This window comes from Humulus lupulus, chromosome 5, assembly GCF_963169125.1.
Source record: "Humulus lupulus chromosome 5, drHumLupu1.1, whole genome shotgun sequence".
NCBI lineage: Eukaryota > Viridiplantae > Streptophyta > Magnoliopsida > Rosales > Cannabaceae > Humulus > Humulus lupulus.
Window position 1 is genome coordinate 12,317,142 of NC_084797.1, and position 13,880 is coordinate 12,331,021.

Here is a 13,880-nt window from a genome sequence, read left to right on the forward strand (position 1 = left end):
TATCTGATTGGAGACGGAGGATGCCTGACCGGAGAGGCGATCCTAGTTCCGTCAGGACAGATCAAATTAGGTGGGGGCCTTTCGGCCCTGCCAACCTACGGGTCCCGTGCCTGGCGGTCTGGACAAGGCGCAGGATGGCTGTTGGGGACGGGCTGACGTTGCGAGCCCTCCCCGGACCTCCTTCTGGAATTTCCTCGAGCTCTCCTGGGCGCACTCGAGGCTGGTTGGGAGCTAGGAGTTGAAGTTCTGACCAAATGGCTGTACTGCTGTTGTTCGGCTCTAGGCATTTCTCCGAAGTTTGCCTCTCGACGGTGCGACAAGGGAGTGGAGTTGGCTGTCGGAAGACTGTCCGAGCGGCTATGCCTGGACCGATTACCCCGGCGAGACTTAGGAGCCTCACCTTGCCTCTCTCCGACGTTAGCGTCGGTTGTGAGAGGGGGTAGTCAGGCCAGCACATCCTTGATCTGCTGGTTAGATATTGCTAGCTGGCTCCTCAGCTGAGCATTCTCCATCTCCACCGCAGTGTAATAACATGGGTTCGGATTAGGTGGCCGGGGCGCCGAACTTCCAGTGTCGTCTTGGCCCGCCGGCTGTTTGCCTGGCCGCTGTTGGACTTCAAGAATTTGTTCACCAGGGATGGCAATATGATGAGCCTTCTGCCCATCATGCTGTTCCGTCTCGTTACCGTGTCTAGATCGAGTAGTCACCATAGTTGGATGTTTGCGACCGCACTAATCGAACTTGCTCTCAATGAAAGCACCAATCTGTTGATGCGGTTCTTCGCCAACAGGTAATTAAGAAAAGAAGAGAAAGGGATTAGTGCTTAGGTTGAACCGAAATAGATAAATGATCTTAGAAATGAAATGATGACTCAAAATACGTTTTTTAAGTGGTTCAAAGGTTAAAATTCTTCTACTCCACTAGTCAGTATTATTGCTATATACTGGATATTTGATTACAAGGTCTTTCTTACAATATAGAATCCAACCTCTATTAACTCCCAAGGTCTCTATATTTATAGGAGAATGCACCTGGGAGTTGGTAAGAAGATCATCCCGTGACCTTCTTACCTATCATGTCAACTCTGTGACATTCATGATTAATTCCTAAACATGACACATTAGTGTGGTCAAATCAATAGGTAAGGGGATAATGGGCCGCACGGCCCCACCCAATCGTGGGTGTCTGAATACGCACGTTCCTGCTGCGTGTCCGAGAAGTCAGGGGTATATCAGACACGTGATGTCTGATATATGCACGTTTACCTTGCGTGGTTGACTTTATAAAAGGTCATAGCCTCCAACTCCAGCTCGTTGTACGAGTTGGATGCTTCCCTCGACCTGTGGTCCTCAGAGCCCAGGCTCAGTCCTTAAGCAATCTTGGCGAACCCTTAGGTTACCTCGAGCTAAGGAGGTAGGATCTTATGACGGCAGCTCCGGTCTTGGGGATGTCCACGTGGTAGTCATGATTAGGCCGTATCTCAGCTCGCTAATCAGTCCGTGGGAAAACCAGGGCGTACATATATAATCTCTTTGTTATCATTCACAAATTCAAAATCTAGAACAAACATAAACTTAAACAAAAATAAATAAATTATTTAATTAAAATAAGATATTTATTTCAAAATTTATATGACATTAATATAAATGTAATAAAAATAATAAATAAAACTAACTAAATATGTATATTGCACGCTGTTTGTATTTAGTGTATATATAGAATATTTTTGTGGTTATTTTTTATTTATTAATTTTAGATAATTAAGAAATTCATTAGACACGTAATTATATGAATCTATTGTACATTGTCTTTGGACGTTTTTTATAATGACTATAATTGCTTCTTCTTTTTCTCGAGGATTATGTTTGCTTTTGAGTGTGTGCTAGCTTAATTGGATTATACATTATTTATTAGGCTTTCATTTTTTATTTTCTAAAAAGTTTAACTTGATTTTTCAACTACTTTTAGTGAAAATGACATTGCATATAGAAAATGACAAGCATTACATTGTCACAAATATTTTCATATAATGTCTAAACTATGATTTATCGATTGGTTTAGAAATTACATATGACATGATCGACATCAATTTATTATGATATCTTGTGGCTGTTGATGGTTTTTAAGCTTTGTGATGTAATTCGACAAGTAAATATAGTACAAAATTGATACGAGACAATTTTTAATGTCATTCAGTCTTAAGATATAATTTACATATAAAATATTTTAAAATTATTATTTTAGAAAAAAATTAATTAACTCAGTTTATATGTTATATCAAATTCAAATGTGGATGTGTTATTGTTTTTTTTCAATATTTGAGTCCTTAAAATGTAAGCTTTAACTTATTTATTGTATAATTAGTTTTTTCATGAAAAGAAAATAATAAATCATAAATTCTAGTGAAAAAAAAAAGATAAAAATTAATAAATAATCTATTTTAAAAAAAATATATCCAATATGCACTAGGACTCCACTGCCATTTAATTAAATTCAAAATATAAAATTTACAGGTAATGTTGCCTAAATCGAGAATTGATTTTACATCCATGAGTTATTTTATTATTGGTCAGAATAATGCAAAAAATAGCTAATTCATTTAATCGTTTAATAAGATGCACTTTAAATAAAACAACTTCTTATTATTTAGGGCGGATCAATTTCATATTTAATATTTTTGGGTTTATTCGAACTAACTTAATTATTTAATGGATGTTGGATTTTTACAACTAATAAAATCTAATATACTTGTCTTAGCTGATACAATCCGGCCAAATTATCCATTGGATTAGATCAATCATATCCATTAAATGTGTTGAATTGCTTATGTATTGGGTCTAATTGTATAAATCCAATATTTTAGAGTCTTCATTTAGCTAAATTTGTTCAAATAATTCATAATATTATAAATAAAAATACTAATTTGTTCAAAATAATATAACACCATACAAATCTAACATAAATTAGAAGTATAATCCTAATTAAATAAACAAATAAATTTTAAATATATTTATATAATTAGATCGATTCGATTGTATTAGATTTTCGCATATATAATCTAACAATCGATCTTATCTAATTTGGATATTTAAAAATTCGATCTAATAATAATTTAATATCTAACTTTTAACCGTTAATTGCAATTGGATTGGATAATTTCTGCACCACTAATATCGTCTCCTTGTTAAGTAAAAAGTCAGTATAGTGGACAAAATCTGTATACTTGATAAATAATAGTCCAACAAGCAGTCAGTCAGCCCAATAAGCTATCTAACTAGCCAATAAGGCCCAAAGGCCATGTAAAATAGGCTCGCATATACAAAGTACCATCCAAATACTCAAAACCATACCCGGACCCGAATTCGGATACACTCAGTCAGCCAGGGACCTTGACACAGTCAAGGCTCCCATCACGTTCGCCAAGAATCTCGGAACGAAACCACTTGGAACGAGTCAGACAAATCAAAAAGACGGAGGAGGACGGAACGAGAAGGAGAACAATAAATAAGACCATCAGAGGTTGAGAAAAGGCATCAGATAATCACTGAATTTTCTTTACTCTCCAATTGAAACGAAGGCTACTCTATTTTTGAGCAATTCAGTCAAGCAAGACTAAATTAGTCAGTTTGATTGGACCTGACCTAGTCGCTTGACCCCTCCGTCATCGCCACCGTCACTCTGACCATTTTACGACTCCTCCATCCATCATTATTTCGATTATTTATATCTTAATTTTATTGCTTTCTATTAGCTCTCATTACAACCCGACTGACTTGAGCGTCGGAGTCCCTTTGGCTGACACCCCACCGGTGCTCCCAATTGAACTCTCGTCTCTCTTCTCTTTGTTCTTGACAGGTTGCTGGTGCCCATCTAATCAATTGTAGGAAATCACTTCTACAGTCAGTCATGTATTTATTATATCATCTAAATGCGATCGCCACACTATAAAATAGTATAATGATATTAATTGTAACTTATAAGAAGTAGGAATGTTATTTGTTTTTTTTTTAAAAATAAATTTGACTAAACTTACTGATCAGGAAAGAGAAAAACAATTGAATGTGCTTGGCTATTGTGAGCAATTATCTTGAGTTTTAGACGAAAGAAGAAAAATAAACTGCATCTCAATTCAATGACAATGCTCATCATGTAATCACATGAGTCATTGATTCATGTCTATTAATTGGATGTTTTATGAAAAAGTCTGGCCTGAGAAAACGACAATAACACCCAAAAAAGCAAAAACGACATCAAATGAAAATACGACACGGATATAAACGACATGAAATTAAAGAGGAAATCTTCAAAATGTGCAGTACTCCATAAAATAATTATTTTTAAACGATCACAATGATATCATAAAATGACATTCAATAATACATTAGAACGACATTGGTTATGAAAGGACAACAATAAACGACAATAACCTCAAAATACGACAAATTTTCCAGAGCAGATATGTCACTTGCTTATTTCGCCCATAAAAATCCTTTTTCTCTTACTCTTTCTCTCTCTCTTCCGATACTAGGTTACAAAGTCTCAATAGCTCATTCTTGATCTAGCTTGCTAAATTAAGTTCATCATTTGAGGCAAAAGTTAGAAGAAACGTTTGGAATTGGAAGAGAATGATATTGAAAGAAAACTACAGCAAATTACTATGCCAAGATTACTCTTGAATAACCTAAACCAAAGAGTAGTGTACATAATCAAGGTATGAGACATGTACAATTACGTTATACAGATCATACCAACTCTAAATGAACACTTCTACATTCATTTTGTTTACTATGTTGGTTGGTTCCTATACATTGTTGGGATTCCTTCCAAAAACTTATGAAGAAAGCAAAGTTGTCATCCAAACTCCAAGCGATACGATTCCAAGGGTGGCTACAGCTTGGCCTAATTCCAAGAAAAAGTTTTGTTCTTGAAGCGGCAAATTTCGCCAATCTGTTTGCCTACATGATATTTCAAGAACAGGTTTATGGCTTAACACAAGGCCATGAGTTTTGAAAAAGTATGCAAATTGTGCTAGTACAAATAGACACGTACCCCAAATCAGCAATGACGATGCTGACATTATCTTGCGTGCGACGATCCTATAGCCATACATATTCAAAAACTTAGATAATCAGATTGAACGTAGTTAAAAAAGTGAACAAAAGTTGTAATAATTTTTTCTTACCAGAGCGGCTTCGGCAAGCTTTTCGCTAGCAAGCTGTAGTCAGAACAAGATGAAGGTTAAGTTTTGTTTTCCTTTGGTCAATTACTAACTAATAATCCCATGTTGATTTTAAGCGCAGAATCTCAGTTTGAATTTGTGAAATTGTTATACTTGTTTGCTTTCTTGTTTTGACATTGGAAATTGAAGGGGTCAATACCTGAACATCTCCATGTTGTCTAAGTTGGTCCCTCACAAAAGCAACTGCTTCTGAGCTGAAAAACATAGAAAATATGTTATGATGAGACTGGTTAAGAAGAAAAAATAAATAAAACATCCAAGAAGTAAAAGGTGGTTCAATAGACCTGTTTATGTAATCCCATAAGCCATCAGATGCTAACAGTACAAACTCTGCATCTTTGCCCAGAGCCACTTGAAAAACATCTGGAGATGCTGTAACCAAGTCTCCATTGAATTGTACACTGACACAACATAGAAGGGTTAAGAGTAATCTAAATTTCAAATCGGTAAGGATTGAATAGTGTTTTGCATTTTCTGTCAATACAATCCAAATCTTTCGTCTTGAGAATGGAGCTTAAAAAACATACCTATCTCCCACCATGTACAAGCACATTTTCATATGTATCTTTTGAGATATATTATAGCAATGATTGAGTTGATCAGAGTTTCTGCATAGCAAGTTATATTAAGAAAAATCTTAAGTAGTGACCTACCGAGAAACAAATTTTTCAGTCCATCTCCCTTCTTGAACACCTTTCTTCAGCATCCTATTCAAATGTGTAAATGAATAAGATCATGAGTTGTGATGGGAATACGTTATATTTTGCATTAGAAATAATAAGCAGAGATTGGAAGAACTAACTCATTTTTCTTTGTTTTAAACCTCTGGTCTCCAAAAGCACGGGATACAGCAATGTCTCCACAAATTCTTCCATTGACAATCTTTAGACATCAAACAAATTTTCAGTTAGAATTTTCTGTAGTACATGACCACCAAAGAAAAGGCACTGTGATCTCAAAAGGTGTCTTAAAGAACTACTAGAAAATTTAGTCTTTGTTGCAACGCTTATCAAAACAAAGAATAATATACAACAAGATCAACAATACAATAGAAAATCCAAGCACAAATGTGATTGTGTTGATAATCAAACTCATATACGCAACATTCTTGCCTAATGAAATGATCAACAATATCTCTTAACAACAGTTTTAACTTTGGTTTTGATAAGAGTGTCCCACAATTTGATGTGAGGATATTAATATACTTATAATTTGAGAAGAACCAATGAATCTTAACATGGTATTAAAGCCTAATACAAACAATAGTGAGCCAAAAAGAGATATTAGAGATTCAATGCTCAAAATGAGCCCCATCTTCACGGGCCTATAAGAGGGTCTAGTCCAATCATTACAGCAGTTTTTATTGAAGAAATCAAAATAAGTTGAAATGAAAACTAAGAACAGAAAAACACACCCATCCACCTGCTTCTCTGATCCTTCTAATTTCTTGAAGAGAGACTTTGTTGCTTCCATATGGTCGATGCGGATCGCTTAATACCTCTACTTTACCAGAACGAGATAGAACCTGCAATGAGTAAAGCCATCTAAATCAAATACAGTCACCATTTAAACACATTTCTTAAACTTGATTTATTAGAATGAATAATTAGCATTGTATGCATACCACACATGAATCACCAATGTGTGAAACGAACATCATATCATTTCCTATTAATATAACCGTAGCTGTTGAGCCAGATTCATCTTCCTCCCCATTCAATTCAAGCCTTTACAAAAACACACCATCTAATCTTTCAATTCAATAATATGAGCAAAATATATACATACATAAACTATAAATATATATATATATTTATATTTATACCAATGATATGCATGTTCAGTTCCATTAATTGCTTACCAATTCAACAACTTTTGATCAGCTTTTTGAAAAGCCTCCTGAAGAGCATCTCTAATGGTATTGAAATGCTTTTCAGTCAGTAACAGCCCACCTTTTAAAGCCGTACAACACTCTTTGTAAAGCTCATCCCTGAACAAATTGACCCCAATAAACAATTATTAGAATTAATGACACAAAGACCCAATTCAAATTCGAACCTTGTCCCCGCCCTAATCACCTCACCTGAGAAATTTGACAGAGGCGGATCCGCCATGGCCATCAAAGACAGCAGCGAAGGAAAACCCATCAAGCCCATCTGATCGTACAACGACGTCGTCTTCCATCTCCTCTCGGGGGCCCTGCAAACTGGTCGAACCCCACCTTACGCCGGCGACGTCGGCCATCGGAGAAGACTGGGCATCGATGGCTATGGCGCCGGAGCAAGTTCGGGTTCTGGGTTTTAGAGTGGGGACACTGCTAGTTGATCTGGTGGGGTTGGATTTGAAGGAGTGGCTGTCGAGGGATTTGGTGAGGAGGAACCTCTGCAGTTGCTGGCTTAACAAAGCCATGGTTTTGTTACTAGTAAGCTCTATCAGTCCCTGGTGCGACTGAGTTGGCGACCCGAGTCGGGGATTGGGAGAACCAGTGGGAGTGATGGTTTGGGGGAGTTAGTTTGGATTCTCAAAGATGATAAGAGAGCGAGCGAAGCTCTGCCTCTAACTGATTTAACGGTTGGGATTATTGCAATAAAATAAAATTATTTTAAGCTAAAAAGGATTTCCACGTGGCATGGACCCACTAATTGATGGGCCAGGTGGCAGAAGCATAACGTGATCTTATGTGATTTGGTGCACGATGCGTGGCTGTGGTGTCCTTTAAAAAAAATTATTTAATTTTGTGGTAAATTTTACAAATGACATATTTTAAATCATCATAAATATTATATTTTTTTATTTATTTTTATATCATTTATATTATTTTTATTTATTTGCATTAAATATTATAATTTTTATCTTTTTTATTATCTTATAATATTAACGATAAAATATAAAGAAAAATAATTATTCTTTTTATATTTTTAAGGGTACGTAATCATTTGGTGTTTTATATTTTTACAAAGTATCATCTTGGTACCTTGTGTTTACAAATAATGTATATTTAGTACCATGTATTTTAAAATCGTACATATTTGACATCTTTCATTTTAAAATCGTACATATTTAGTACCATGTATTTTAAAATTGTACATATTTGGTACTCTAAACTCAAATTTAATTAATAAAATTTTACCAATTTAATCAAATTACTCTCAATCATATGAGCTACAAATTATATATAATTGTTTACAGCTTAGTTATATGGACAAAATTGTATCAATTAAAATACAAAATATCTATGTTTTCAAAATACGGGGATTATATGAGCATTATTGAAAACAGATAGTACCAGAGCGATACTTTGCCAAAACAAAGGATACCAAATGAGTAAATTCAATATTTTTAATAAATATCAAATTAGCATTATTGAAATATTAAATTTTACCATTGATATTAAAGCATAATACTAAAAATTGTAATAAATATATAATATATTAAATTTTTTGTGAGAGATATAGTAATAGTACACTACATTTCAAAGCCAACTCACTTTTTCATCGTTGCTAGTACAATTTCTTATTTTTGCTAGTACACTATTGTATTGTTACACGAAAGATTGTGGTAAAGGGGCATTCTCCTCCCACGTGTCTCTTCGCACGTGCTTGTGAGGATGAAAATGACCTACATACTCGATGATATACAATATATCTCCAGATTGATCGATGAGAATTCATGGTATCTGTCAAGTTTGTAATCTAATTCAAATGTATATTATACTTAACAAGCCACGTTTATATAATAAACTTAGAGAATATACTATTTCGGTTTACTCGGTTTATGCAAAATATCAAAGATGTCTCTTGGTTTTCATAAATACTAATATGGTATTTTTGATTTTATTGTTTATACTAAAATAGTACTCTAAACTTATTTTTAGTCAAAGTTATTTTTTAAAAACACTTTTACCCCTGTTTATATATATTATTTATTATTAAAGTTAATTATAATTATTTAATAAATTTAGATAAAATGTAAATAATAATAAAACTTAAATAAATTTATATACTTTAAATAAATAATAATACTATAAATTCATTTAAGTTAAAATCAAATATTAAATAATAATACTAAAATGTAATATTTGATTTTATTTATTTTATTTTCATTTTTTATTTTTTTTTATTATTTCTTAAAGTTTATATGTTCTTAAAAACTAAGTTTAAGTATTATTATTATTTTATTAAAAGAATTAAAACTAATTTTAATTATAGATAAAATATATAGGTGAGGGTAAAAGGGTATTTAAAAAAAATTAACTAAAAAAGGTCCAAGGTACCATATTGGTATGAACAATAAAACAGAGTATTATTTTTGTATTTATGAAAACTGGAAGACATATTTGGTATTTTGTAAATTACTACCAACTTTATTTTATTTTGACATAAATAGTCGCATATATGCAACCAACTAAAATATTTATGAAATCTTCTATGTAATTAAATGTTTATCTTTTACTTTACAAATACACATTCTCTATGAATAGGTTAGATAGTATCCTACAAAGAACATCATTGTAACAAGTTTTTGATACTTTTTGTTTTTTGAATATGTCACATATCTGTAATGTAGTTATTGAGTTTGTCATTATCATTAATATGTTTGATTACCATCTTAAAAACCAAATTTTGGAGAATCTCATTACATTGGCATTATTAGTGTAACCTCCATTAAAATTGAAATTATTTTCATTCTTAATGTGACTTAGAATTTTTGAAAAGAATGCAACAATAAAACCAGTAGCCAATAACTCTTTAGTGAAAATTAGTAGAATCAGTAAGTGAGAAACACTAAAGAATTAAAATATTAACAACCAGATATTAAAATTATGTTAAAGATTTATAAAGTATATATTTTAACTAAAAATCAAAAGTATATAGACAGTTAAATCTGTTATATTATTTTAAATAATATAATGTTAGATTAAATAATGTTACAAAATATGATTTGTCACACAAATGTGATTTGTCATACTTTGTAACATATTATTAAGAGTTACAAGATTGGACACATGTGTGTGCCCAAATGTAACATATTTTGGAATTACAAAATTAGTTACAAATTTGAAACTCCCAAATATTACCCAATAATGTGTAGATTGTATATTACACATTTGATTTTGGATTTTACAAAGCCATTATATAAAATGGTTGTTGGAGATATGATTTTAACTCTCATAATGTGTTTGGAGGTTACAAAGTCATGTGAGAAGAGTATAGAGCCGTTTGGAAAATGCACAAAAGTGATGTGCTGAAAATTGGTCTGTGGCCACGACCACCAGTGTCCCTAGCTGCGGCCTGGTGGACAGATGCACACGGCCGCGAAAAGGAATGGTGGTTGCGGCCAAAGACGTGTGCAGCCAATTTTATACTCTTTTTTCCACTTTTAACGATTTTAACAACTCATGTAACTCCCATGTTGACGCGGTTCTTCGCCAACAGGTAATTAAGAAAAGAAGAGGAAGGGATTAGTGCTTGTGTTGAACCGAAATAGATTAATGATCTTGGAAATGAGATGGTGACACCAAATACGTTTTTTAAGTGGTTCAAAGGTTAAAATCCTTCTACTCCACTAGTCAATATTATTGCTATATACTGGATATTCTTTTACAGGATATTTCTTACAATATCAAATCCAACCCCTATTAACTCCCAAGGCCTCCATGTTTATAGGAGAAGGCACCTGGGAGTTGGTAAGAAGGTCATCCCGTGACCTTCTTACCTATCATGTCAACTCTGAGACATTCATGATTAATTCCTAACCCTGACACATAAGTGTGGTCAAATCAATAGGTAAGGGGATAATGGGCCGCACGGCCCAACCCAGTCGTGGGTGTCTGAATTCGCACGTTTTTGCTGCGTGTCCGAGAAGTCAGGGACATATCAGACACATGATGTCTGATATATGCACGTTTACCTTGCGTGGTTGACTTTATAAAAGGTCACAGCCTCCAACTCCAACTCGTACCATGAGCTGGATGCTTCCCTCGACCTGCGGCACTCAGAGTCCAGACTCAGTCCTCAAGTAATCTTGGCGAACCCTTAGGTTACCTTGAGCTAAGGAGGTAGGATCGTACGATGGCAGCTCCGATCTTGGGGACGTCCACATGGTAATCATGATTAGGTCGTACCTCAGCTCGCTAATCAGCCTGTGGGAAAATCAGGGCGTACATCTGCCCCCCAAGCCCCTGCTCGTGGTGCACGACGTCGTGTAGGGCCACAGTAGGGGCTTTTAGGCTTCCCCATGAACTCTTCATATTCCACATTCTACGCAGGCGCCGAATACGTGGAACATCGTGGTTGGTGACGGTACGTCTTCCGAGAACCGCATTTAATGGCTTAGCCTATACTCAGCCGTTGTTTCGTCTTTTGAGTGGAGGACCTTGGATCCCACATCAGGGCAATCAAACGGCCCTCTTCACGTGACCCTTCATGTATATAAAAGGGGTGGCCACCCTACGCATGGGCCACCCTTTCATTTGAAATTTCTCAGAAATTTTCCTCTTCTTCTTGCTCTAAAAAATCCCCCCTTTTTTCTCTTTCTGGTTACCATCTTCGGCGTTCCAGAAACTCAGGCGCAAGGACTCCTGCGGAGCTTTGGAATCACTCACTCCGATGAAGCCCCAACCCAGGCGATTCCTTCATCCTCTTCCCAGCCAAACATTCTGTAAGTCTCCTGACTGTGCATGTTTTGAAATTATTTTTCACTGTAGCTTAGGTAAATATTTACTGTAGCCGCATGCAAGGGTTTTGCTGGTATTTTGTGGAAATGAAGGGAGAAAGCCTTTTAGGTTAGGGCATCTTTGCAGTAGAAAACCATTTAGAAGCATGGTTTATAGGATGCATTTTCTGGGGAAAATTTTGGGGTAGGATTTTTGGTATGCTGGTTCAAAATATCTAGTATTTTGGGTGCAAAACCGGGTAGCTTAGGGGACACGCTTCACAGGCGGTTTTGCCTTTCTTGCCTATTGGAACTTTTCCTCCAAGGCAAAATTCTAAACTGACCCTCCTGACACACGAATTCCGAGTAATCTGGGATCTGTTGGGAGCACAGGCGCGTGTTCATAGAACCGCGTGGTCTCACTCTCCACGGGCTGGGCTTACCTCAGCTCGTGCAAAGAACATTCATTCTGATCCTTCGCCATGCTTAGGTCGCCTTTTCTGAAATCTTTTCTTTTGTTCGCTAGGCGACCAGATGGCACCGAAGAAGAACGCTCCAAAGAGGACCGCTGGCAGCTCGGCCTCCCAACAAGACAAAGGAAAGGCGGTGATGGCCGAATCCCCGATCCCTAACTTCGGGCCAGCAGTGGAACAGGAGCTCGAAGTGGCCCCTGACGCGTTCTTTGAGGTGGAGAGGATCGTCTCAAAGATTACCGACCAGGCGAAGGTAAACAAGATCTTCCTCTCCCACAAAATTGAGTTAGGGAGAGAATCCGTGATAGCCCAACCTCCCGCAGAGAGCGAGCGGAGCTGCGCGCCACTCGACGAGGCATTCTCGGCCTGGAGTGACGAGCATTTCAAGGTGGGGTCCTTCCTCCCGTTGGATCAGTATTTCGCTGATTTCCTCAATTACGTGAGGTTGGCCCCATTCCAGCTCCCCCCCAACTCTTACCGTCTGCTGGCGGGGTTAAGGTACTTGTTTCTGAAACAGGAGTAGGAGGTCCCCACTCCTGCGGACATCCTGTACTTCTTCTGCCTCAAGGCCAGCCCGGAGCAGCGGGGACGAGGCGATGGGTTTTATTACTTAACCCGGTTCCCCAACACGGCTGCGGTCATCGAGCTGCCCAGCCACCCCAACGAATTTAAAGATCAATTCTTTATGTCGACGGGGTTCCGAAACTGCGAGCTCCACTACTTCAATCGTCCTCGTAAGTGTTTTTCAACCTTAGCTCGTAAGTTAAGTATCATTTAGCTTCCCTTTTATCCGTCCTGACTTAGGATAATTCTGCAGCTATCTTCGCTGGGACAGAGAAATCTGTGACCCTCGGGGCCCAGTACGAGACACTGGCGGGCTTGCCCCCCAGTGAAAAGGATTATCGTCTGCTCGTGACAGACGAGACGATGCTGGCCTGTAAGCTGATCTCCAAAGGTCAGACTCTGAACCTGAGGAGGTCCCGGGCGCTTCCCCCAGCTCGCAATATGAGGCCTATCATCGTGGAGGAGGTCGCGGGGGATGAAGATGAGGAGGACAAGGAGGAAGAGGTTCCCCTCGTGAGGAACAGGAAGCGGGCGTTGGAGGTCGCCCAGAGAACGGACGAGGAGAGGATCCAGTCCGGAGCAGCCGCGGTTCCTTCTGGCCAAGGTAACCCGTATATGTTTAGGAATTTAGATAGGGCCATTGCTGACCCCCGGCAAGCTAGGTATAATCCCAAACAGATCGTCCAACGCCACCGACGTGATCCGGACCTGGATACAACCCTGCTCCACTGTGTCGACCAGCTCGTGCTGGATTACCAAGATAGCCACCCTAGGGGTACCGTAGTCGTAGATAACACCCTAGCCTTTAGGTCGATCCTATTTGAGGAGTATGGGACCAACCTTCGGTCATGGCCATCACTCCGGAGGGGTGCCTAGCTCCGGGACTTAGGCAATATGTAGAAGAATCTAGCTCGGAACCCGTGTCGGATCCAGAACTTGCGCCAGCTCGA

At 37.3% G+C, this 13,880-nt stretch overlaps 1 protein-coding gene across 1 annotated transcript; it reads right to left on the reverse strand.

Annotated features, from left to right (window-relative positions):
• Positions 1-4,652: 4,652 nt before the first annotated feature.
• LOC133834467 (protein phosphatase 2C 57) lies at positions 4,653-7,756 on the reverse strand. The gene is made up of 11 exons (XM_062264086.1): positions 7,323-7,756; positions 7,101-7,229; positions 6,864-6,966; positions 6,654-6,764; positions 6,042-6,121; positions 5,893-5,946; positions 5,524-5,640; positions 5,379-5,433; positions 5,183-5,215; positions 5,050-5,096; positions 4,653-4,955 (listed from the first exon to the last, which is right to left on the reverse strand). Exons 1-11 carry the CDS (start codon positions 7,646-7,648, stop codon positions 4,832-4,834), a joined length of 1,179 nt encoding a protein of 392 aa, XP_062120070.1. The 5' UTR covers positions 7,649-7,756; the 3' UTR covers positions 4,653-4,831.
• Positions 7,757-13,880: the final 6,124 nt, after the last annotated feature.

What these genes read in the sequence shown, in the direction of transcription:
- LOC133834467 (XM_062264086.1), bottom strand. Translation starts at nt 7,648, where the DNA reads ATGGCTTTGTTAAGCCAGCAACTGCAGAGGTTCCTCCTCACCAAATCC. An exon ending in GATCAAAAGTTGTTGAATTG is followed by an intron (nt 6,967 to 7,100) that starts GTAAGCAATTAA and finishes GTTTTTGTAAAG; the next exon opens with GCTTGAATTGAATGGGGAGG. An exon ending in ACTGAAAAATTTGTTTCTCG is followed by an intron (nt 5,641 to 5,892) that starts GTAGGTCACTAC and finishes ATGTTGTGTCAG; the next exon opens with TGTACAATTCAATGGAGACT.